The sequence below is a fragment of the Mytilus galloprovincialis genome, chromosome 7, assembly GCF_965363235.1.
Source record: "Mytilus galloprovincialis chromosome 7, xbMytGall1.hap1.1, whole genome shotgun sequence".
In the NCBI taxonomy this organism is placed as follows: domain Eukaryota; kingdom Metazoa; phylum Mollusca; class Bivalvia; order Mytilida; family Mytilidae; genus Mytilus; species Mytilus galloprovincialis.
Genome location: NC_134844.1, coordinates 43,500,187 through 43,525,460, shown reverse-complemented (window position 1 = coordinate 43,525,460; position 25,274 = coordinate 43,500,187). Strand labels below are relative to the sequence as shown.

Here is a 25,274-nt window from a genome sequence, read left to right as displayed (position 1 = left end):
TCCTGGTAACAGACATGAACAAAATCCGGAAATCGTATTTTTGTTAAATAAAAAAAATCGGGGCGGGACGATTTCAGAGGGGCGGGCGGGGATGAAAATCTAGCAATTAATTTTAATTGGCCTAAGTCATTATGGTTGAAATAATAAATCAACTCCTTATTAAAGTGTGTTTACTAATTTATTTTGATTGCTGTAGTGGATGAGGCATTAAAAAGCTTTAAAAAATCAAATAAATGTCTAGTTAGCAGAAAGTTAAAAATAGTCTTGGTCGTGTTATTTTCATTCCACCTGGTTAGTTATTAAAGGTAATAGTTAGTACATGTATTATAAGAGTTATTTAGGGTAAATTCATGCAGTGGTTTAGAATTAACAAAGTCAGTGACAAATATATGTCAGTTCATGACCAGTCTTTAAAAGTGATCTGTCTGATAATGATTAACTATTAGTCTTACTCTGTGTATTGCTATTTTATACACTGTAAATTCAGAAATTATTATGATGTTTTAATCATTGGGACTAGAAAGGTTTCAAAAAAATGAAATCTTGCATTTCAAATTAGGTAGCATTATTTATATACAATTTTTTCTGAAATCAAAATATGATATCATAATTTTGTCCGTTGTTTAAAATCATAATAATAGATGTATTCTTAAATTTCTGGATTTTCAGTATTATAGAAAAACTTCAACAGCACTTGTCATTCCTGTTTTATAAAGCAAATTATCCATACTCTTATACCTTTAGGGCATTTGAATTCAAAATCTTAATTTGATGATACTGGTTTGTTGTCATATAAGCCATTAATTTACTCAGTTGCGGATCCAGGGAGGGGGGGGGGTTCGGGGGGTTGGAACCCCCCCTTTTTTTGGCCGATCAGTGCATTTGAATGGGAGCATATAGTTGGAACCCCCCCCCCCCTTTTACTCTGGTTTGGGAAACCCCCCTTTTTAAAATGGCTGGATCGGCCACTGTTACTGGATGTCTGTTTTGATTATTTAATTAATCTAGGTGTAAATAGTCGCTTAAATCTGTAATGAAAGGTTAATTAGCAACAAAAAGATAAAACTGAACACCATAAATGTATATTCAATGTTGAAGGTTAAGTAATTTGGCATGATAACCATAGTTCAGTCAATTTTCAAGTGTTCAATTTTTCATTTCCAGGCATTTTTCCGGAGGTCTTTGGTAGAAAACAACAAGTATGTCTGCCCAAGAGATGGTGACTGCAAGATTATCAACCATAAACGAGCTAACTGTTCTGCCTGTAGACTTAAAAAATGTCTTGAGTTGGGCATGTCCAAAAAAGGTACAAAAACTGGTTCTATTGTAATAAAGAAAGTGATTGAGGATTGATAAATGTTTTGTTGAAAGTAAACCGAAATTTAAATAAGGTGGGAGTTTGTAGGATTTTAATTTCATAGTTGAAAAGGCTATTATGGTGTTTTAATTCTGTTATATTTTCTATTTTAAAACATAGTTAAAATTTGGCCCAATTTAAATAAAAAAGGACTGTCAAATTTGTTATTTTTATATTGGTATGTGTACAGTGTTTTATATCAGAATCTTGACAGATCATCAATCAAGTATTATTCTTGGTCATACTAGATTACCCAAACTAAATTTTCTTATCAACTTAATTTTTTTCTCTGAATGAATAAAATCTTTACGTCATCGAGACAACCAAGATTGGTTTAAGGTATGAAAGATGAAATGCATGATGTTTTATTTTTATCTTTTTAAACAGCTGTGCGTCATGGTAGATACACTGTTGCAATTAGAACCAAGACCATTTTGGAAGTAAAACAACTTGAGAGGGAGCAGGCATTGAAAGATAGCTTTGCCCTGGCTGATTCATTTGCAAAGAAGTTACCAGAAGTTATATCAGTACCAAAAAGTAACCCAGTTCCAGATTCATCATTAAATGATAGCATTATCTCCTCCATTATAGAGAGTTCAGACAATTCAACCTCCTTTATAGAGAGTACAAATTTCACATCAAATGACACTTTACAATCATCAGTTATAGGCAGTAGTTTGATGTCTGTCACCGATTCCATTCATTCTGCCATTGGAGATGTACCTGAAAACATGACATCACTAGAACCATCATCTGTGTTTTCCCAAATTGAAACCAATAAAATATTTACAGACATACATAACCTTGACATTCTAAATACAATTGACCTTGACATAACAAATGAGACTATTGAAATATCTGGATCTGATGTGTTCTTAAATGAACTTCATTCACAAACAATTGACATTGACTTGACATCTAATAAAATAGACTTCTTGGAAATTAATCCAGATGAATTTATAGATCTGACTCAAGAAGTTGTTGATGTTTTGGCTCCTCAGACTACAACCACCATACCACAGCAACAACAGAGTCCACAGAGCATAGCCAGTAGTCCCAGCAGTATACAACAGTATAGTCCAGATACTACCACATTAGACGAGAGTATGTCCCCACAGTTTGGATCATCAAGTACATGTATGTAACTTATAAAGCACTATTTAAAAGTAGCAATACCAAAAAACGAAAGTGAAAATAAAATATAATATACATGTATGTACCTTTATACAGAACCAGTTTAAAGTAAATGTAGCAAATTATTGTGACCAGAATTATTTGAAGTTTATACATGTATCTCATAGCCATTACAAATTCTAGACTTTTGATTAAAAAACTAAAGTAGATGTAGGGTATACACCAATGGGATAAGAACTCCAGGACAAAACCAATACATATTAGGCTTGAAACCAGAATTAATCAAATACAAGAATGAAGTGGATTTTTTTCTCAAAAAAAGTCTGAAGTAACAAAGATATAACTGTGTTTTCTCAAGAAGAAAGTGTACTACTTTTTTTTAAAAACTATATTAAAATTACAGAAAAATTAAAATCTCTGTATCTCAAAAGCACAAAAAGTATTTATTTAAAGAAACTAAAAACCATGTTTCAGATTTTTATTTTTTATTCCATCATCATTGCAATTACACAAGTCTCAAAAATAGTTTATATCTCAGTCTGTGATGGTTGCAAAATCTTTAAAATATTTTAAATTAAGATATTCAATTTTACTTCTTTCAAACCTTATTTGGAAAAAGAAGAAAACTGTTTGATTTTCTTTTTCCAGCAAGCATTGAATTAGTGTCAAATGCAAGTAGTTCTCCACCACAGAAGAATTCACGTTCATCATTTGATCTAGAGGATTTTAATACAACATCTCGTCCACAAAAGAAGCTACGAGCCTCTTTCAACTTAGCAGATGACATGGAACAACTACAACTGATAAATACCATGGTTTCTGCTCAAGAGATATTATATCCTGAAATGAGAAAATATTTCAACAAAGAGTACACAGAGGTCATTCACAGGGAATTCTGGGTAAATTTAGAATTGAGTTATATAGTTTAGATGTATTTTTTGGTGAAAGACAAGACATTATTCAAATTAAGTGACATCATCTAGTAAAAGCAAAAGCAGTCACCTTTGTTGTGCTTTGATTCACCAATAACAGAATGACTTCATATTTGGTTGACTTGGTAGTGAGAAGTAATGTAATATTTGCAAGTAGAAATAAAGCTTATAACTTGAGAAACAAGCAAAAAAATAAACAAGGAAAATTCAAAGAAAATGTGATTTTTGTTCAGTAACTCATAAATATAGGAAGTGTGATAAAATAGTGTTCTCTTTATTTGTTATCATAAACAACCTTTTTGAAATAACATTTAAATATGGGATAACAAATTTAAATATATATATTCATTTCAGGAGAAAACCCAGTTACAGACTGAGCTATTTGGTCAATTGAAGAGTCTGTCAACTTCTGAATATAACAACTTTTTCTTGGTGACTGGTATTGATGTTGACGGTCGTAGAGGCATGTTTACCAAGGTAGCAGAATGTATGCAGAAAGAAATTGTCAAATATATTTCCTTTGTCAAGTCAATTCCTGGCTGGGAGCATATTAATAACAGTGATAAACTCACACTTATAAAAGGTTTGTTCATATTCGGGGTCTCACAAAAGTCATTAAAAACTTCCATTTGTTGTTGGGTCTCACAATGGAAGATGGGGTCAGGGACTCGGGTCCTACTTTATTTTCAATTATTAGGATTTAGAGACACTACCCGTACGAAAAACATGACACGTACTCCAGCTGGACAGTAGCCGTACTGAGAACCGTACTTATAATAATCATTTGGACTTTTCTTTGAATGTCTTATAATGGATAACCCGGCTGGACTTTCAGCGAAATTAGCCGTAAACCGGCTCGAAATATTTAAATTAGCAGGAGTCCGGTTCAGAAAGTCCAGCTGGACTTTCATAAAAGTACGTCTGAAAAAATCCAGCCGGCATTTCTGTCAAAATATTGCCTCTATAAAGTTCAGCTGGACTTTACAAAGTCCGGCTGAACTTTAAGAAGTCCAGCTGAACTCATAAAAGTTCAGCTGGACTTCAAAAAGTTCTGTTTGACCTTTAAAGATGATCTCAGCAGGGGCTGATCCACAAAAAATTAGGGGGGAGGGGGTGCCACCCCTGCAGAACCCTCCCTCTTGATTACTTCTGCTTAGTTTTTCTTTAGATGGTGGATTCTTCTGATTTGATATGCATCCCTTGTTATAATCTGAAAATAAAAAAAAAACAGATGGCATTATGCATATACGTACTGCTTATTTCTTTTTCTTTTTTCTACTGTCTTGCTGGCAAAATCAAGAAACAGGGAATTGTGAAGCTAAATGCTTACTCCTAAAAGTGTGTGGTTATAATTATCATGATTATATATTAAGACTAAATAAATTTAAAGTGCATAAAATAAAGTAAAGCTTGAAAATCACTCAAACTGAAATATTTTGCATAATTAAGTATTTAATGTAGTTTTTTTAATTCTTTTTACTCTTCAAAAATAAAAATTAAGCTAATATATATTTATAATGTTGTAATCATTTCATTTTAAAAAATATGTTGAAGAAAAAAGAGCATATCAGATTGTACTTACCAGAATATGCAATCCAAAATACATGCAAACAGCAATCTTCATAAATTGAAATTGATGCCAGTCAGAAGGATCCATCTTCTCTAATATAATGTGAAAAGAACAAACATTTGCTTTACATCCAATGTAAATTTCTCATTTTGTTTAAGAAAGAAGACACATCTTCCTGTTTATTCCAAATTCAAATTTTGTTGTATTGCAATACATGAGGTTGTTTAAGGAGCTGTGAAAAAATTTCTTCTTATGACTTCTTGCATATGTCTTAATTTTGAATATGTGATATATTAAAAACAAGAAAATCATTTATTAATTTGTTCAATTATGAAATGTTTAATAAAAGTGATAGTTATTGCAGATATATGTATTTAGAAATGTGTTATCCTTCAAATGGCCCCATGATCAACCTCTGTGTAGATGCTACTTCCTGTGACCTGTCCAGACTGAGGTTAATTGAAAACAGATGGCACTCTCTACAAGACTATAATACTGCTATTAAATCACTGTTATGGCTCAAGTTTCTAATTGATATTAATTTAAAGAATGATGATAATTATTTATTTTATGCATTCATCTAATTAAATATAAATATACTAGAAAATGTATAAATTTAACCTATTAATAGATGTAATTTTGCTAGGGGTTTTATTTCATGAAAAAGTTAAAATGTTAAATAATTGTTGAAAACATATTAACTGGGATATAATTCAATCAAAATTATATCGCCTATATTAAATTTCAGTTTTCCATTTACAGTCTATTTTAAATATTTTATAATGGAATTGAAAATTTTAGGGGAAAAGATCACATCTGATAGTTTGATCTTAAAGTATATTGTAAAAAAATATGATATCATTATTATAACTTGCAAATTTTCATTTATAACTCTTTTTCATTTTGAAAGAAATTGTTCCTTTCAAAGAACAGAATCCTAGTGACAAACTTTTTATTTCTGTAAGGGAAGATTTGGCTGATGAAAATATTCTAAGTCTTAATTCCTGCTCATAAATGACTGTAAAATTTTCTAAGACAAAAATCCTGCTGATCATTCTACAGAAAGAATAATTTCCCTTAAAAGTCCAGCCGTGTTTATTTTCTTGTCAGAATTACAAAAAGTGCGGTTGGACTTTTAAGAAAATACCGGCTGGCAAATAACCGAAGTATAAGAAAAAGTACGTGTACGGCTCAAGTCAGACTGGACTTTTCAAAGTCAGACTGGAATACGTCTCAAGTCCAGCTGAAGTCCAGTTGAACTCCTGTTGAAATTTTCGTACGGGTTGTTTTGTATCTAAACATGATATTTATGTTTATTGGAAAAATAAATTCACTGTCTCATGCAAATAGCACCTTTCTTTTTCAATTGGTTGTTGTAAAACAGTTACCAAAGTAACAGTTATTGTTTCTGGTTTGATAAAAGTCAGATACTTTTAAATGGTGAATTTTCTTTTAATAATATGAATCTAGTGACGTATTTATTCCTTTTAGAATAGTTTCCCTAAAAATTTTCTGTCTTTCACAACTTTGCCACCTAAATGGAAAAATATCTCCCACCAGTAGAATTTTGAGATGTCTGGAATATTCAGACTTGGTGCTTAGATGAAAAAACAAAATCAATTTTGTATGACCATTATGATAGCAGGGCTCACACTACTTCAGAATTATAGGGAGAAGTGACTTCTCTTTTTGAAACTGATAGGGAGAAGTGGTGAGATTTGAAAGAGAAGTGCTCATTCGCGCGGTGCGCTACATGTGTTTGGATTTTACTATAGTATAAAGGGTCATATGTAAATAATGTTCTTTTTATATTATTCAATTCATATCTGAGAATACAATTAAAGTAACATTTCAAATTAAAAGTTGTTTAAGTTTTACTAAGGTTCTTGTGAGAAAATACCAACTAAATATTTAATATCTAGCACTAAAAAAAATATTTTTTTATTTTAAAAAATGTAAAGAAATTATAATATGACTAATGTATCAATTACAATTTAATTCAAATTTATCTTGTGTATGAAATTCAGTGTTTCTCATCAAAAAATATAAAAATTATTAAGCTGGGCCATAATATTATTAATAGTCTCAGAGTTAAGCAACTTTGAGACAATCCATAAAAAATATAGGGAAATATATACACCAATCAATTAGATGTAACCAAAAGTCTCTTAATGCGTGTGGAATACGTAATTTTTCCCTTTGGGATCAATATTCTTCTGTCAGCTGTTCCATCCGTGCATCTGTAGTAATTATTGTAAAAGTATGAATTTCGGTCATAGCTGGTCCGGTTCAGATCCATAGTTTAGAAATCGGTCAATGGCGGAAGAATGCAAGAAAATTTACAAAAATCAACGATGTTTGACAAGTTATTTGAAAGGAACATGACGTTTTTATTGCAATAAATGGATTAAACATTTACTGGAGGCAACTTTTATCATGTTTAAATGAAGTAACAAACTTATTTTGCCGCCGAAATTTAGGTTGATGTACGTTTTCGAGTAACAAGCACCGGAACTTGCGGAAATGCACGAAGTGATAAAAAGTTGTATTTTTATCAAATAACCTGCTGCACACTGCAAAGACGATGCTTCAACCTCTTTTCTTAAGATAATAAATCGTTTATGTCTAAATTTCTTTAATTATCAATAAAAAATTAAGTTTCATCAACTTGGAAAAAATTGAAAATGTCCGATGACGGAAGCGACTGAAAGTGAGTATCGTCAAGAACAGGGCGACTTGTTTTCGCTTTTGGGGGTCGGGGAAAGCGAAGTGACAGTCGGGAAAGCCACTTCTTCGCCCAAGTCGCCTGGTAGCGTGAGCCCTGGATAGTATTCATATTTTATAAGTTTACTTATTTATCTTTCAGCTTCAAGATTTGAATACTGGTTGCTTGGAAAGTTCCTGTCAATAAATCCTGATAAGAAATTCACAGCTGATGAAAAATGTGGATATACCCACACACAAGTGGAGCAAATGTGGGGAAGTCCTGAAAATATTGAAATTGTGAATAACTTCACAAGGAAGCTAAAGAAACTGGATTTGACATTTGAGGAGATTGCATTGCTTAGGGGAGTAGTTGTACTTTCTAGAGGTAAGCATACTCCAATAATTCATTGAATACAGTCAATATATAAACTTTATTCTTACTAAATAATATTTAACTAATTTCAGTGTTAATTTATTCTCAACTCAACTTATCAAGAAGTTTGCATACATTTGAATAAGCAAAAAATGGTTTGCAAATTTATAAATTTGTTTTTATTTAATTTGACTAGAATATATGGCTTTGATGATAACCAATCCTCACAGTAAATTTTATTCAAACTTTTGATGGGGCACATCATTGGCTTGATGTTCTAATTTAAGTTAAACTTCTGTATTGCTAGCCTGTCAACACTAATGTTGTCAGTTTGAACTAAGTTTGACTTGAATGTTGATTGACTAGGATTGTCAGATTTCCTGTTTAAGGTCAGCTGTTCTCTTCAGACACCAATAAAAACTGACCACCGCAATAAAGCCAATAGTTCTTTGATTGGTGTAAGACACCACCAATCAGTCAGTCAAAGTTTCATGTAATGAATGTTATATTGGTGAAAAACTGTTCTTTTTTGCTTTGTGATGAAAGTTAGTTATAATTATATTAATTATTCTTGCCGAGATAATATTTTTACACTGTATATCTTTACATTGTAGATCGTTGTGCCCTTCGTGAACCAGAATTGGTTGAGAAAATGCAATGGAGTATCTTACAATCTTTTATTCACCTTGTGAAAAAGACCCATCCAAATGAACAGTTGAGGTTTGCTCGTTGTATGGACAAACTAACACAACTGAGAGAACTTACAGAGGTTAACTACAAAGCTAACAAAAACCTAGAGAACTTCCAAAAGTCTTTGATTCAGAATTACCCATTGTTGTATGAATGTCTTACTTATGAAGGCTAAATAAGTTGACAAATAGAGCACATAGAATATGTGAAATGTTAAAGTTTTCTATACATTTGTTAAATTAAATTTTGTTTATGGTAGCTGCTTTGAAAATGGGCTTCATCTTATAGTGCTAAAACATAGAGAAAAGAACATGTACTTGAAGTTTATATTTACATTTTGTATTGTTACTTTGCATATGATAGTAATTTATAGTTAAAGGTTACATTTTATATTGGCTATTGTCTAACATTTTTGCTCTATTTTATTTGATTGAAAATTCACTATTGAATAGTGAAATGTTTTTAACATCAATACTGGTCAATGCTTGACATTCTTCTATTTTTTTTACAAAACTAGTCATTTTTTTTTTTTAATAGTATAAATAGAAATTAATGGAGCAGGCCTTAGTAATATTTTTTTAAAAAAGAATGCTTGAATTCATTCAAGAATGTTAACTTCTGTGACAATATGAAAATAAAAAAATAAACAAATTTGAATATTAAATTCAATATAAAAACAAAATGCATACATTGTTCGAAAATATATCATAATTTGTTTTTAATTGCAACCATAGAAAAGAAAAGCTCAGTCAGTCTGCCATTTCCTCCTGTTTCTAAAACTTTTACAAACTTATTATATTTTGTGGCATTGCACATACATTTTGTATATAAATAACCATTGAAAAATAAAATATTTTATTTTCTCCTAACATATTCTTCAAACTGTAGTTTATTGTTTAACCCGTTGTTATGTAAATGTTTAATATATATATTGCTATAAATAATTATTGAAAATAAGTGTATAGATTTGTTATGGGGGACTTGCTAGAATATTTTGGGGCTCAGGTACTTAAGTCCTGAAATAATTTGTATTTTTAAAATTGAAAATGTCTATCTATGATCCCCTTTACAACAAGTCTGCAGCGTAAATACCCATGGTATTGTTAAAGTATGTAAAATTCTACAATTATATCATTTATAAACTCACTTGATTCCAGTTAATTAAGTAAGAATTATATATATTTAAAAAAAAATCTATATAAATGAAAAAAAGACCGTATTCACACATTCATTAACTTTACACAGTCGTAAGGTATAAATCCATTATCAAAAAGTTTTCATTTATATTATATATTAAAACTAGACATTAGGATATTAGAGGTATCTTTTCTCGTTATGGTGAGATAAAGAAGATAAGATAAGTAAGTGTATATGTTCTGTTACACAGAACTAGAAATTTAAGATGGTAAAACAATCTGAAACAGATATATTTTATTTTGCCTAGTGTTGTTAGAAAATTAATATATAGTTACCTTGTTGTATATAATGAATATGAAATATATTGTCGCTGGGCTTCTAAAATGTCGTATATGACTTTTTTGGCTAAAAATGCTTTTTGTCACCAATGGTCTGGGCGGGAGGAAATCTTTGGTACCGGTATAACAAAATAGCATATAGTTAGACTAATCAAAATGTTTGAAATAAGACATATTACAAAATTGCCAATGTCAGTTGTTTGTAAAGTTATCGTTGTATAATGGCTTTGGGAATAAAATGATTGTATATTTTTTATTTCTGTGAAAATAATTTAAGTTCTTGGATAATCCAGAAATGTCTCACTGCTATCTACAAAAATGTTCAAGTTCACATACAAAATTTTGGAAGCATGCATTTTGTCAAAATTTTCAAAGCCTGTTTGTGAGATATTTTTGTCTTGATTTTTTTTTTAATTTACAACATTTTGGAAGCCCAGCGACGTTATGTTACTTTAGAATTAGTGTATATTTTTAAGAGCATGTCTCAAAAGGTTTGTTGGTTGTTGCTTTTGTTCTTTTTAGAGAGTTGTATGTTTACACTATGTTAAACTGTTATCATATATATATTAATTTGAGAAAAAAATTATATGAATGTTTTTTTGTTGTAATTTGCAATCTATTTTTCAATAAAATTGACCATTGTGATTAAACTTTTGTGTTTTATCATTAATGATTAAATGAACATTATTAATAGGCTGTTATAGTTATATGGAGTTTGAAAAGGAACACATATGTGAAGAATCTAAGGGAACACAAATAAGATTTTTTACAATTCTTATTGAACAACAACCCTTTTTGGAGAGGGGAGAAAAGATCCATGTTGATTTTAAAGCCACTATGTCAAAGATTAGGGTCACACAGTAACAATTGATTGACTGGAGTTATGCAGAAGGTTGCTTTCAGGATATCATTTGAATCATATAGTTGACAATATCAAGATTCCTTTTGATATTATGTCAAGTAAAGGTCACATTTTTACTGACACTGTTGTAAAGGTGTCAATACAAAACACTGTCTGTTTAGCTTATATAAGACAACAGTAGTTCACTAATGTTCAAATTTCAATCAAGTCAAAGGGATAATATGCCTTGGAGAAAAGTCTTCTATTTTGATTTTTATGCCACTTATAAAGTCATGGTTAAAGCAACAATAAATAGTCTGGATTGTGTTTGTTAAAATATATTAGTACCTTACCCCAAACTCGTATTTTTACTGCAAGTAAAAACATACAACCAAGTTTGTGTACCCATTGTGCTTCTGCAGTTTTTGTGTCTGATGCTTTCTATAGCAAATATTACTCTACTACATAGTAAATCACATTCTTCCTTGTTCATCGTCCTGAATATGCATGAAATATTTGCCACTGGACGTTAAGCAACATCAATCAATCAATCAATCTTCCTTGTTCATTTTAACATCTTAACAAATTCCAATACATTCCTTGAATCTCATAACAGACCCAGAACAATATAGAAAGTTTATGTACAACTGAACAAAGCTAATGTGGATTAAAAAAAATAATTTACGTTGTAAGACACAGTTTTCTACCAACCAGTTTAATGTATGTAATATGATATGACATATTAAGCTTTATAAGAAAAATGCAGGATAGTTTTCAGACTGTATATTGGCATCTGGTTGGCTGTACAGGTGCTGATAATGTGTTTTATGTATCTAGGTTTTGTGTGTAAGATTTGTAGTACATTTTCCATTTCAATTTGGAAAATTTCTAGATCTTATTGTTTAAATAAGGGAAACCTAATTAGTATTCTCTTTGAATCCTCTTATGCTCAATTGAAAAACTAAGGATTTTCTTATCCCAGGCATAGATTACAGTAGCAGTATTTAGCACAACTTTTTGGAATTTTGAATACTCAATGCTCTTCAACTTTGTACTTATTTGGCTTTATAAATATTTTGATATGAGCGTCACTGATGAGTCTTATGTAGACGAAACGCGCGTCTGGCGTACGAAATTATAATACTGGTACCTTTGATAACTATTTACACCACTGGGTCGATGCCACTGCTGGTGGACGTTTCGTCCCCGATGGTATCACCAGTCCAATAGTCAACACTTCGGTGTTGACATGAATATCAATAATGTGGTCATTTTTATAAATTTCATGTTAACAAAGCCTTGAATTTTTCGAAAAACTAAAGGATTTTCTTATCCCAGGCATGGATTACCTTAGTAGTATTTGGCACAACCTTTTGGAATTTTGGATACTCAATGCTCTTTAACTTTGTACTTGTTTGGCTTTATAAATATTTTGATATGAGCGTCACTGATGAGTCTTATGTAGACAAAACGCGTGCTGGCGTACTAAATTATAATCCTGATACCTTTGATAACTAATTATACTCATGTCATGATAAGGCGTTTTCCTGGTTGGCATGCTACTTCAATCCTCTAGGAGAATTCAGTAGATATTAGTTTTGGTTTTAATAGTTATTGCAGACATCACTTTTTATATGATGATGATGTGTACACAACTTGATCTTCATTTTCTGACAGGCGATCATACATTTGTTTTTGTACATGTATTAATATAAGAAGGTTTCACCAGAATTAAATACATGACTTGACCCTTGGAAATTTGCTGATGCTTAAAGATTTACTTAATTCATATACGAAATCAGAACTTGGGAGTTGTGCAAAGCTAAATGAAAGGGTCAATTTCATATGATCGCTGACCATTATTACGGTGTTTGCATAAGTTGAAATTATTTAACATTTAACTTAAGGATGTACTTAGGTGAGGTTAGGTAAAAATAAAGAAATTAAAAAATTTAAATTGATACTATAAGCTGGTAGAGCATCAGTTAAGGATAAAGATAAGCTAAAAATATTGATAGGTCATGGGCCTACTTTTCGAGATATTTGAGATTTAAAATATGGCGGGAAAAGGCTGACTCAGACTTTTACATTATATTTGCATTGGTATTATTTGGGTCTCAAAACAAAAGAAAGAAAATCAAGAATCTTCTAAAATTTTGATAAATGACCTTTCATGAGCTATTAAGTCTTATATGAAAAAATTAATGGGTGTTATGGGGCAAAATATTTTACCTTGTATTGTATGGAAAAACACCAAGGAGTCCGAATATTTGACACAAATTCCAAACCCTCACCTAAGTACATCCTTAAGACAAATGCTTCATTTTGGTGAATATCAAGAAGGTCCTTAACAGTTTGACATAAATTCTTCGTTATATGATTGATATTACAACATACATTGGTTGTTCAGTTGGTGCAAACTTTCCAACCCTTCTATATATTCTTATTCTTACATGAAGCATCATGTTTTAAAGCCCTGAGAAAGAAAAGTTTATAATATCGTTGTTATAACTATTATAGTATATGTCAAATAAGTATTGACAATGTTTTATGTTACATATATCTATGAATTAAGTCAAATTCAGGGGATAAAATCAAATACAATTTGATATTTGACCATACATATTAAATTTCACGCGATTATTTAGTAAAATATCATTAAAAAAAAATATGAGTTTTTGACCTTAAAAATCTATATGATTAGAATTTTCTAAAATACTAGTACATTTATTGACTCAGCCCCCTAGACCAAAGTGCTGTGCCAATACTTTAAATAACCATATTCGAAATGCCAGTTGTTAAAGTTGGTTGATTGATTATTATTTGCTCTATGTCTAGGGGATTAAAATGGAAGTAGTATTTGATATCATTCCATTTGTTTATATACTGTTTTATGATAAAAACATAGGCCGAACAAAAAGGAGTATGTAGCGATAACCAGTTTGCATGAAATTAATATCAATAATGGGCATAAAGAGTATTTTGTTTGGATAAAACGGTGTTGACCAAAATCTTGTTTTATCAAACTTTATTGCTAGATAGATAAACCTCTAAATGTCATACAACCGTCTACAAAAAAGTACATAGGAACTAAATATTGAGCAACACGTACCAAACCAAAATCCTAGGGTGATCGCAGGCGATATCGGCAATGTTTCCTTATTTGTAAATCTTGTTTTTTGCTGATAATGTTTGCTATTGACAGTTTAATATTTGATAATGGCAGTTGTTATATAATAGTTCGTTTCTATGTATGTTGCATTGCCCTTTATTTTGTTGCACTTCAGTGTTCTTTTTGTTCGTTGTTTTCCTCTTATAGTTGATGTGTTCCCTCAATTATAGCTTGTAAACCGGATTAGTTTTCTCTCAATCGATTTATCACCAGCCCAATAGTCAACACTTCGGTGTTGACATGAAAATCAATAATGTGGTCATTTTTATAAATTTCCTCGAAAAACTCAGGATTTTCTTATCCCAGGCATAGATTACCTTAGCCGTATTTGGCACAACTTTTTGGAATTTTGGATCCTCAATGCTCTTCAACTTTGTACTTGTTTGGCTTAGTATATATATTGATATGATCGTCACTGATGAGTCTAATGTAGACGAAACGCGCGTCTGGCGTACTAAATTATTATCCTGGTACCTTTGATAACTATTCATGACTTGTTAATAGCGGTAAACTACTGTTGCCTTTATTTATAAATCACAGGCAATTATCTCTGAAAAAAGGCCTTTCCATTATACTTGATTTTAAGTGTCTCTAGTGTCAATCTATCTATAAAGTTTTCCAAAATTTTGAAAACAAATCGTTATTAAAGGACAATAGTTCATATACGGATATTTCTGATGACTTGAACCATGTTGAGATAGTTAGAGAAAATCTGAAAAAAAGCAAAAGTTTTTAAAATGATAAATAATTGATAGAAACTTTCAAAAGCGTAACATGACCAACAACACAAGATCTGCAAATAGGTCAGCATAGATGAAATTGTCAACTGTACTTTATAGTAGAAATTGATCTTAAATGAAGAATTATATGTTTTGGGCTAACACGCTTGAACAATAATAATGGAAGAAAAACTGTAAACAGAAATAAATGATCAGCAATACAAGTTCAACAAGCTAGAAACTGTAAAGATCATGTGTTGTGCACCTGCAACAATGGTTGCCCTCTACCATTGTAGTTGATTTCGTCTTGATTGTTATCTTTGCTGTTTACAATTTTTTCTGTATTCCTCAAAGTGTTTATAAAAAAAATTAAAACTGATTTAAAGTATTTTTTAATAGCAATATCTCCTATAAAGAGATGACTGACAATTTCAGGAACCTTGATATATTGTAGACCGTGCCTTGCTCGTCAGATTTTATGTTTTCTATTTTTCTGTCAGGAATATCAATTTATAGACAAACTCGCAAAACGTTGGTTACTATCGTCATGTTAGGGCAATAATTCCTATATAGAGCTGTTGACTGAAGATGTAAGCCATGTTGAAATATAAGTTGATCTTGTCTTGCTGATTTTTTTTGCTATCAAATTCCTATATATGTTTTATAGCGCAAACGCTATCTATCGAAACACTGTCATTTAAGGGCAATATATTACTTTTGGACTATTTTAAATTTCGGTCTATTTCTGAAATTTATTTTTACATACTTTTGAGTTTTTAACCCTGTATGCTAACATTGCCTATGTGAAATTTTAAAATTGTTTGTATGTATACATTGAACGACAAATATATGTGACGTATAAAATTGTCTGACGTCAGATACGCAAATCACTGAATGTGTTTGTAGATAGATGTTTTTGTGTTCTGTTAAATTGTTCCTTTTAAAATTGTTACACGATGATGACTGCTGTACCCTTATTTTGACTATTTTCTTTATTGTGTCCAGGTTTAATCCACCATTTTCTACATTTGAAAATGTCTGTACCAAGTCAGGAATATGACAATTTTGTCCATTCGTTTTTGATGTGTATTGTTATTTGATTTTGCCATGTGATTATGGACCTTTCCGAATTGATTTTCCTCTGAGTTCAGTATTTTTGTGATTTTACTTTTTACCCCTACAAAATGAACGGCCAACGATTTCAAGGTTTTAGTAGCCACAAAATCAAGTTCAACCCACCATTATTTTTCTTAAAATGTCCTGTGCAAAGTCAGGAACATGGAAGTTTCTATGAAATAGTTCGTTTCTATGTATGTTGGTGTCTGTTTTTGTTGCACTTTAGTGGTCCTGTTGTTCCTTTGTTTTCCTCTTAAAGATGATATGTTTCCCTCGGTGTTTGTTTGTTTTTCCCCGGATTTTGTTTTCTCTCAATCTGTTGATGACGTTCGAATACTACTGTTGCCTTAATTATTCAAGAATTTTACTTATTTCAAGGTGTATCTTGTCTTGTGGGTCATTTTAACTGATCAAATATCTCTCTAACCTTAACAGTAATTTAAATATCACAATCGTTGATAAAAATCGAGAGCAATAACTCCTGTAAAGTTTTATCTGACAATTTTGGCCATGTGGCTTATTTGTTGATCTTCTCTTACACGAGGAGAAGTTCCATCTGAATGCTAGTTCTTGTGCTCGCATTTATTATGAAACATCTAGAAGCTGGGAATTCTATATTTAATAAGAAGTTCGTTTGAAATTAACATATACATATCAGGTTAGAGAGCAAGTAGTTCACATGAACTCCCTTCACTTTTGTATGTTTTTGTATGCTAAATAATATACCAAAAAAAAAAGAGAGATAATTAACAGCTTTGCAAAAATAATGCACAGTTGCACAATGTTATTACTCGATCATTACTTGCATTTCATGAATGCTGTCAAAATTTAGAATATACCTTGACATTGTACTCTGTTGAAAGCTATCTATCGATTGAATTTTAATTATAGATCTACTATGGTATAATGCATGCCCTCTGTGTGTGATTGTTGTGACGTCAAACTTTGATCTGATCCATTTACCAACATTATTAAATTTCCTTTGTTTGATTTGTGAATGTAATTTAAATCATTCACTCATATTCATAAAAATATATATATATATATATGATTAAAAATAAATAACACAATGTGTAAGGGTAATTCCTTTTTATCTACCTGTGCGTTCCACCTTTTGCCTCATGTACCCGTCAGGTAGTGAGTGACTAGGTTTGCTTCATTAAGTAAGTGCTATAGGAGACGTTCAGTCCCAATTATATTACAGACGATCTTCGTTGACAATTTAAGTGAACGAGATAGAAAGAAAAAAACATTTTAAGACGGGGAATATACATGTGATGAAGGACACTTAAATTTCATATAAACATATAATTATACGGAATAACTCGCACTGGAATCGCACACTGCAACAAAATTTAACAAGTAAGCATTATTAAATAAAAATTATAAAAATAATTAGATTTTTAATTTAAAGCGAACTTAATAATTGTACAATTTATGGGCCTTTTGTGTCAAGTTTGCAATGCGAACGATTTTTAAAAAAATATTTCTATTTTTAAGACATGAGTGTTTTGTGTAAATAATCAAACCCTGTAACCATTTAATGGTTAGGGAAAATAGGAATTAACATGTTTGTTGTCCAAGGTATACATTTATTTTCCTTTTTCATTCAATTTGCATATCCAAGAAATTTTATATACTTTCAGACTGAAAAACAAATATTAAATTTGCAGTTTTAGTCACAACTTTTAGAAACTTATGTTTCATCGGATGTTCTTGAGAAATTAACACTTTCATTACTATTTGTGCCTTTATACACTATACAAGCATGATTAATTAAATCGCGTTTGTTTTTGTTGCATTTCGGTGTTTCCTCTTAAAGTTTATGTGTTTCCGTCGGTGTTGGTTTTTAAGACGGATTTGTTTTTCTCTCCATCGATTTATGACTTTTGAACACTGGTATACTACTGTTGTCTTTATTTACATTTTAAAAAAGGTATACCTGCACCCAATTTCTTAAAAAAATATATAATTGACTTTAAGTAAAATAAAAAAGTAACAAATAATTCATTATGTCTAATGTCAAATTATTGAAAAATATTTTAGACTTAGATATTGGTCAATCAACTCATCATAGATACCAGGATTTTGATTATGTTTGCCAGAAGTGCCTGATAATGGTTACTTAGTATATATATTAAAATGCAAGCCTAGCAACATAAAAATCATTATTGGTATACATAAATTATTTAAACACAAACTGTACCAAGTCAGGAATATGACAGTTGTTGTCCATTCGTTTGATGTGTATTTTTGTGATTTAATTTTTTTCTGGTATCAGATCATATCACATTCTCGTCTATTTTTATGAAGTTCAATGAAATCTGAGTCTTATAAATATGTTTTAATCACGTGATATTCTACATAAGTATCTACATTACATCTGTGTTTAACTTAAAGGTGTTTATAATCTAAAAGGAAATAGGCTTAATGTATTTGTTATTACACTCAAAGAAATAACACTTTAAAATGTTCGTGTTTCCATGGTATTCCCATGAATCAGGTACACTCATACCTACACGTTTGAAAGTCGGGGATATTTAATATGTAGAAATCACAGGCAATTTGTTTTACCTATACATGCTATAGAAGTGTTATATTAAAGTATATAGGTGCAAAAATATAGAGACGACTGCCTGTGGAAGAAACGTTATAAGGGCTATATGATAATAATTAAGGAAACTTGTAATAGATTGGATTCATATATATCGTTGCATGCATTTATTGTAAGTGTGTTTAATTTGTTTTAATGGACGAAAACTTAGATTAAGAAGTGAATTATATCTTCTTAACAATAAATACTCGTATATTTTTTTTTACCTGTATAAAGTGGAAAAACAAGAACGATATTTGAGCCTCAGTATGGACTTCAAATATCTTAATGTATGTCCCAAATACCTCAACAAATAATTTACGAAAGCTAAACATAATTTGTGCGGCTGCGTTTAAGTTTATAATTCATATATAATATTAAAAAAAAGGAAGAACAAACGGTTGAAACGTTTAGACAACTACTTGTAATGTTTGGCAAATAAATTGATGTTTACGTCAACTCTAACAAATTTAAAAAAGTCAACAAAATTTAGTAGCTGAGAAGACAGTACGCTTTTATTTCTTTATTTTAATAGAAATAGTTCAAAGCTTTCAAATGTGTATATAAAACTCTTTCATGCATTATATGGCAAATAGCAGTGTTGTTTGCTATGTTATAGAATTTTCTATGTCTGAAGGTAATGTCGGACGTATTAAATTATAATGTTATTTTTATTTTATCGACTGAATACCGTCATTTGACATGGACTCCAACAATGTTACATAGTCATTCAAACTTAGATGTTTACTGGCCGTGAGTTTGAAATAGACTTTTGATATAAATCTGATTATGTCTGTCTCTCAGAATAAGCTAACTCCGGATAAGGTATAGTAAAATTACATCATGGATTTTACAGGATAAGATTATAAGATTTCTAAAGGCCAAAGAAATTGTCCTTTTTTTTCTTTTTCCCTCCAATAATGTGTTCGTGGGGCTCTTTAGCAAAATGGTTGTTAACAAATACCAAACCCTGTAACCAATCTTCTGAACAGAAACACAATATATTCTCTGTGTACATTGTTCAACACATAACCGATAAAACCAAATATAGTTCCATAAACAAGTTCAACTGTACAAAACTTCATTTTCCTGAAAATACATGTTAGTTGACTGTTAATCAAAATATTGGTAAAATATGATATGAAAAATTTCATTCATTTCAATTTTTAGATTTTAGTCTGCAGAAAATAACAGTATGTCAGAGCCACTTACATTGCCACCATGTCGAGTGTGTGGAGGAACAGCCACAGGAATTCATTATGGTGTCAATACATGCGAGGCATGCAAGGTATGAAGTATAATTTGAACTAGCGGGAAAATGTGATAGTTATGATATCGTACATATAAAATAAAACCTTTGTAGAATGGGCTACATATAGATACACTGATTATCTAATCATGGTATCAGCACATGCCATTCAGACAAATATACAATGTATGTTACTACTGTTGTAAGAACAATATCTGATTTTGTATAGAAACATGTTCTAAGTTATCAAATAGCATTGTCTAATGATTAAAACTGGTAAAAAAAAGTTCTTGATTAGTTTGTGATGGAATCTTTAAAAAAAACCAAACTCAAATGATTGGCAAACAAGAGATGCAACAGAATACCATAAATAAATATGTGATTTTTATTATAGACTTCACTTGAAATATTTTTTTTTTCAAATTTGAAGTGTGAAAAAAATTACTTGCAGGCATTTTTCCGAAGGTCTTTGGTAGAAAACAACAAGTATGTGTGTCCAAGAGATGGTGACTGTAAGATTATCAACCATAAAAGAGCCAACTGTTCTGCCTGTAGACTTAAAAAATGTCTGGAGTTGGGCATGTCCAAAAAAGGTAATGTAACGGACTTTAAATGATTGAATAAAAACAATAGATACATGGTTTACTAAATAGTTAAAGTACATTTGAGCTGAGTGTCAGTTTAAAGGCTTCAATTGGATATTTGAAAATGCTGTGTTATTGTGCTGCATTTTTAGGACACAATATATCAATAAATGTTAATATCCACATTTTCTAATTTATACAGACTATCAATTAGACAACATCTTACACACATTAGGCATCCCAACTTTTCTTTTCGATGTTAATTTCTATGGGTTACTTTGATCGATTTTGGGTCCGCATGATCAGTTGGTTTTGTTCTAATAGTTATCAAAGGGGTCGGTTTCACAAAATAACTTATGACTAAGATAAGTCTTAAGTCATGAACAAATCAGTATACTTACGATTAATCTTAGTCGTAAGTTTTTTTGTGAAATCGACTTCAGAATTATAATTTTATTACGCCAGACGCGCGTTTCGTCTTCATAAGACTCACCAGTAACGCTCATATCAAAATATGTATAAAGCCAAACAAGTACAAAGTTGAAGAGCATTGAGGATCCAAAATTCCAAAAAGTTGTGCCGAATATGGCTAAGGTAATCTATGCCTGGGATAAGAAATTCCTTAGTTTTTCGAAAAATTCAAAGTTTAATTAGTTATCAAAGGTACCAGGATTATAATTTAGTACGCCAGACGCTCGTTTCGTCTACATAAGACTCATCAGTGACGCTCATATCAAAATATTTATAAAGCCAAATAAGTACGAAGTTGAAGAGCATTGAGGGTCCAAAATTCCAAAAAGTTGTGCCAAATACGGCTAAGGTAATCTATTCCTGGGATAAGAAAATCCTTTAAACAGAAGTGATATAACACTTACTGGAATACTATGTTCAATATGCATTATATGGCAAAGTTAAGTATATTTGTATATTTGTTAATGTGTGTATGTTTGTATTTTATAGCTGTGCGTCATGGTCGATATACTGTTGCCATTAGAACAAAGACCATTTTAGAAGTGAAACAACTTGAGAGGGAAAAGGCATTGAATGATACCTTTGCTATGGCTGATTCGGTTGCTAAAAAGTTACCAGAAATTATCTCAGTACCCGAAAGTGACATAGTTACAGATTCCTCTGTGCATGATAACATTCTCTCCTTCCTAGTAGAAGGTTCATCAATGGAGCGTACAAATTTCACATCAAATGACACTTTACAATCATCAGTTATAGGCAGTAGCATGCTATCTGTTGGTGATTCTTTTCATTCTACCAGTAATTCATTACAGTCTGCCATTGAAGACAATCATGGGAACATGACATCACTAGAGCCATCATCTTTATTTACATCAATTGAAAATGCGATAGACTTTGATATGTTCACAAACCCGAATGACATTGACATTCTAAACTCAACTGACCATGACATTGAAAATATTGAAATATCTGGATTAGACATGTTCTTAAATGGGCAAAACGTGAACACATCAGATAAGATAGATTTCTTGGAATTGAATCCAGATGAATTGATAGATCTGACTCAAGAGTTAGTTGACGTTTTCCCTCCCCAGACATCAATCAGTACTGAAGTTACACAACAACAGAGTCCACTAAGCATAGTTAGTAGTCCCTTCAGTGTGCAACAGTATAGTCCAGATACTACCACATTAGACGAGAGTATGTCGTCACAGTTTGGATCTCAAAGTACATGTAAGTATCTTATTAAGCACTATGTAAAAGTAGCAATACAGAAAAAAACAAAAGTGAAAATAAAATATAATATACAAAGGAGATTTTTGTATAGATGAATGAGAGCGCAACGAAATGACATAAAATCGTTCAGAGATCAACAAAGGGTTTAAATTATAGATCCATTAGGGGGAGGGAGGGGTGATACATTCATATTTCCAAATTTCCACTATAAATTACAAAACAAGTCTGTCTATTCAGGAATGATAAGATATTTTCATATTTTCCTTTTCAGCATGCATTGAATTGGTGTCAAATACAAGTCGTTTACCATCAAGGAAGAATACACGTTCACCAATTGAGCTAGAGGATAATAGCATGTCACCTCGTCCACAAAAGAAGTTAAGAGCTTCATTCAACTTAGCAGACGACATGGAACAATTACAATTGATAAATACCATGGTTTCTGCACAAGAAATGTTATATCCTGGAATGAGGAAACATTTCCAGAAAGAATACACAGCCGTCATTCACAGAGAATTCTGGGTAAATTTTGAAATCCATCATAGCTTTGATGTATTTATGATGAAAAATCAAATCAAAAACGAGTATGATATGAAAGCAGACTAACACGTAGGACCTTGAAGCAGTTAGTTATAATTTGAGATCAATTTAAAGAATTATACGAAACAAAGAAAGAGGCTTTGTGTTTATATATGCAGTATGATGGATCAATCATTCTGCTTATGTTTGCAACTAAACAAATTGTTAAGAAACTCATAAAAATACACATTTTTTTACGATGTCATCATCACGTTTTAGTTGACAGGCACGATATGTTTATGTTACAACTCACTGACATGTTTTAGCGGTCTTAGATCATATTATATACCAGATTATAATACTCTGACATGTGAATTCATTTATATCTTTTGAATGGATACTGGTAAACTTCTGGTGCCTCTAATTTCGAAATCAGTTTGCATAGCATACACAACTTTCAATATTTATTTTCATTTCAGGAGAAAACACAGTTACAAAATGAACTATTTGGTCAATTGAAGAGCCTCTCATCAACTGAATACAACAACTTTTTCATGGTGACTGGGATTGATCTTGATGGACGCATTGGCTTGTTCACTAAGTGTGCAGAATCTATGCAGAAAGAAATCGTCAAATATATTTCCTTTGTCAAGACAATACCTGGCTGGGAAGATGTTCATAATAATGATAAACTCACACTTATCAAAGGTTCGTTAAAATAGTTTGCACCACTCTTATAGATAGGGTACTGTTTCAAACAAACAAAAACCAAGACAATTTTTTAGTGTTATTCTAGCACACATATGGCAGATTGTTGTTTTTCGAATGATAAATTCTATATCTACCATTTTTAAGATAATTTAAAAAAACGTACAAAGGACGTTATGTATTATACCTTTGAATAGTTGATAAGTGTTGATACTGAGTGAGGGGAGGAAGATACCAAACGAACATTTAAACTCATAAACCGAAAATAAACATACAACGACATGGCTAAATAAAGGCAACAGTAGTATACCGCTGTTTGTGATCCATAAATCTATTTAGAAAAAAAAAATCGTGTAACAAACTAAAACTGAGGAAAACACATCAAATATACGAGGAGAACAACCACAAAACAGAAACACTAAAATGCAACACATACAAAAACGGAACTATAAGTTAACAAAGGCCATTTTCTTGACTTGGTACTGGTCATTTTAAGAAAACTTGGTAGGTTGAACCTGGTTTTGTTGCTAGCTAAACCTCCTGCTGTAATGCAATGTTACATATTACACTAAAATGAAAACATTACATGACAAAAATACAATACAAATAAATGGAAGATCATACGGGACAGATACATACACAAATAAACAAAACAATAGGACATTACGACAAGCTAATAGTTGTTAAAGGTGCTAAAAAAGAAAAAAAAGACAGACTAACAATAGCACATAAAACACACCATAGAAAAAAGACTAAGCAACACGAACCCCACCAAAAACTAAGGGGAATCTCAGGTGTTCAAGAAGGGTACATTGCTGCAATATGCCTTAAATGAATAACACTTACAATCCATCAAGAAAAGTATGCGCTAAGAAGTCTCCAGTTAATAAGGTAGATCGTGTATTACGGGATTGTGGTTAAGATACCAATAATATTAAGACAGTTATACAGGAATAAGATGAAATCCGAATGTTAATGAATTTAATTTGTTTTTCTTTTAGCTGCTAGATTTGAGTATTGGCTACTTGGAAAGTTCGTGAATCATAATCCTGATAAGAAGTTTTCAGCTGATGAAAATTGTGGACTCACTCACAAACAGATTGAACAAATGTGGGGGAGTCCTGAAAATATTGATGCTGTTAGTAACTTCACAAGGAAGCTAAAGAAACTTGATTTGTCATTTGAAGAGATTGCTTTGCTTAGAGGAGTAGTAGTTCTGTCTAGAGGTAAGAGAGATAACTCTAATATTTCAATAATGAATTCATCGGTCACAAGTATAAATAACATACTCATGCAAGAATATTATCCCTTCATGTGCAAGAATAATAAGAGAAATCAGAAATCCATTACAACCAGCATACTTATGATTAGAGACAGAAGTAGTTAGACGATGTTAACAAGGTTAAAAGTCAAAAATCAAATTATTATCTGCTCAGTTGTCAGTGTTTTTTTTTGGTAATGTCATGATTTTAGCATGTATTGTTTTTAATTTTATGTTGATTATAAAAAAAATAATGATAAACTAAGATTGAAACTCCCTGGGACAAAGTTGACCTTATGTGAATTTGGCTATTCTTTTTGGTTCTTTGTTTGGTTTTATAGCTCCGAGCGTTTTTATAATCATAATTTTATGATGTGTCATACTTACATATATTTATTCATATATGACAATGAGCAGTTTACAAAAATCAATAATATGTCAGGGTTTTCTTTGACCTTTCAATTCATAACTGGATAATTACCATAAAGAGATGCTTCTCAAAAATGTCATGTAGATGTAGGTATGAATAACAATATTTGTAGATTCTAAATATATAGGTCCTATCGAT

The 25,274-nt window shown here is 31.1% G+C and overlaps 1 protein-coding gene across 1 annotated transcript in view; it reads left to right on the top strand.

Moving 5' to 3' along the window:
* LOC143084200 (uncharacterized) overlaps positions 1 to 25,274 on the top strand; it is a 38,747-nt gene that overhangs the window by 12,037 nt on the left and 1,436 nt on the right. Inside the window, exons 3-14 of the mRNA XM_076260611.1 lie at positions 1,165 to 1,306; positions 1,745 to 2,494; positions 3,140 to 3,390; positions 3,778 to 4,006; positions 7,860 to 8,084; positions 8,687 to 8,932; positions 19,863 to 19,966; positions 20,379 to 20,520; positions 21,472 to 22,215; positions 22,490 to 22,740; positions 23,217 to 23,445; positions 24,447 to 24,671. Of these exons, the coding sequence (XP_076116726.1) occupies positions 1,165 to 1,306; positions 1,745 to 2,494; positions 3,140 to 3,390; positions 3,778 to 4,006; positions 7,860 to 8,084; positions 8,687 to 8,932; positions 19,863 to 19,966; positions 20,379 to 20,520; positions 21,472 to 22,215; positions 22,490 to 22,740; positions 23,217 to 23,445; positions 24,447 to 24,671 (3,538 nt within the window). The remainder of the gene's footprint in view (positions 1 to 1,164; positions 1,307 to 1,744; positions 2,495 to 3,139; positions 3,391 to 3,777; positions 4,007 to 7,859; positions 8,085 to 8,686; positions 8,933 to 19,862; positions 19,967 to 20,378; positions 20,521 to 21,471; positions 22,216 to 22,489; positions 22,741 to 23,216; positions 23,446 to 24,446; positions 24,672 to 25,274) is intronic.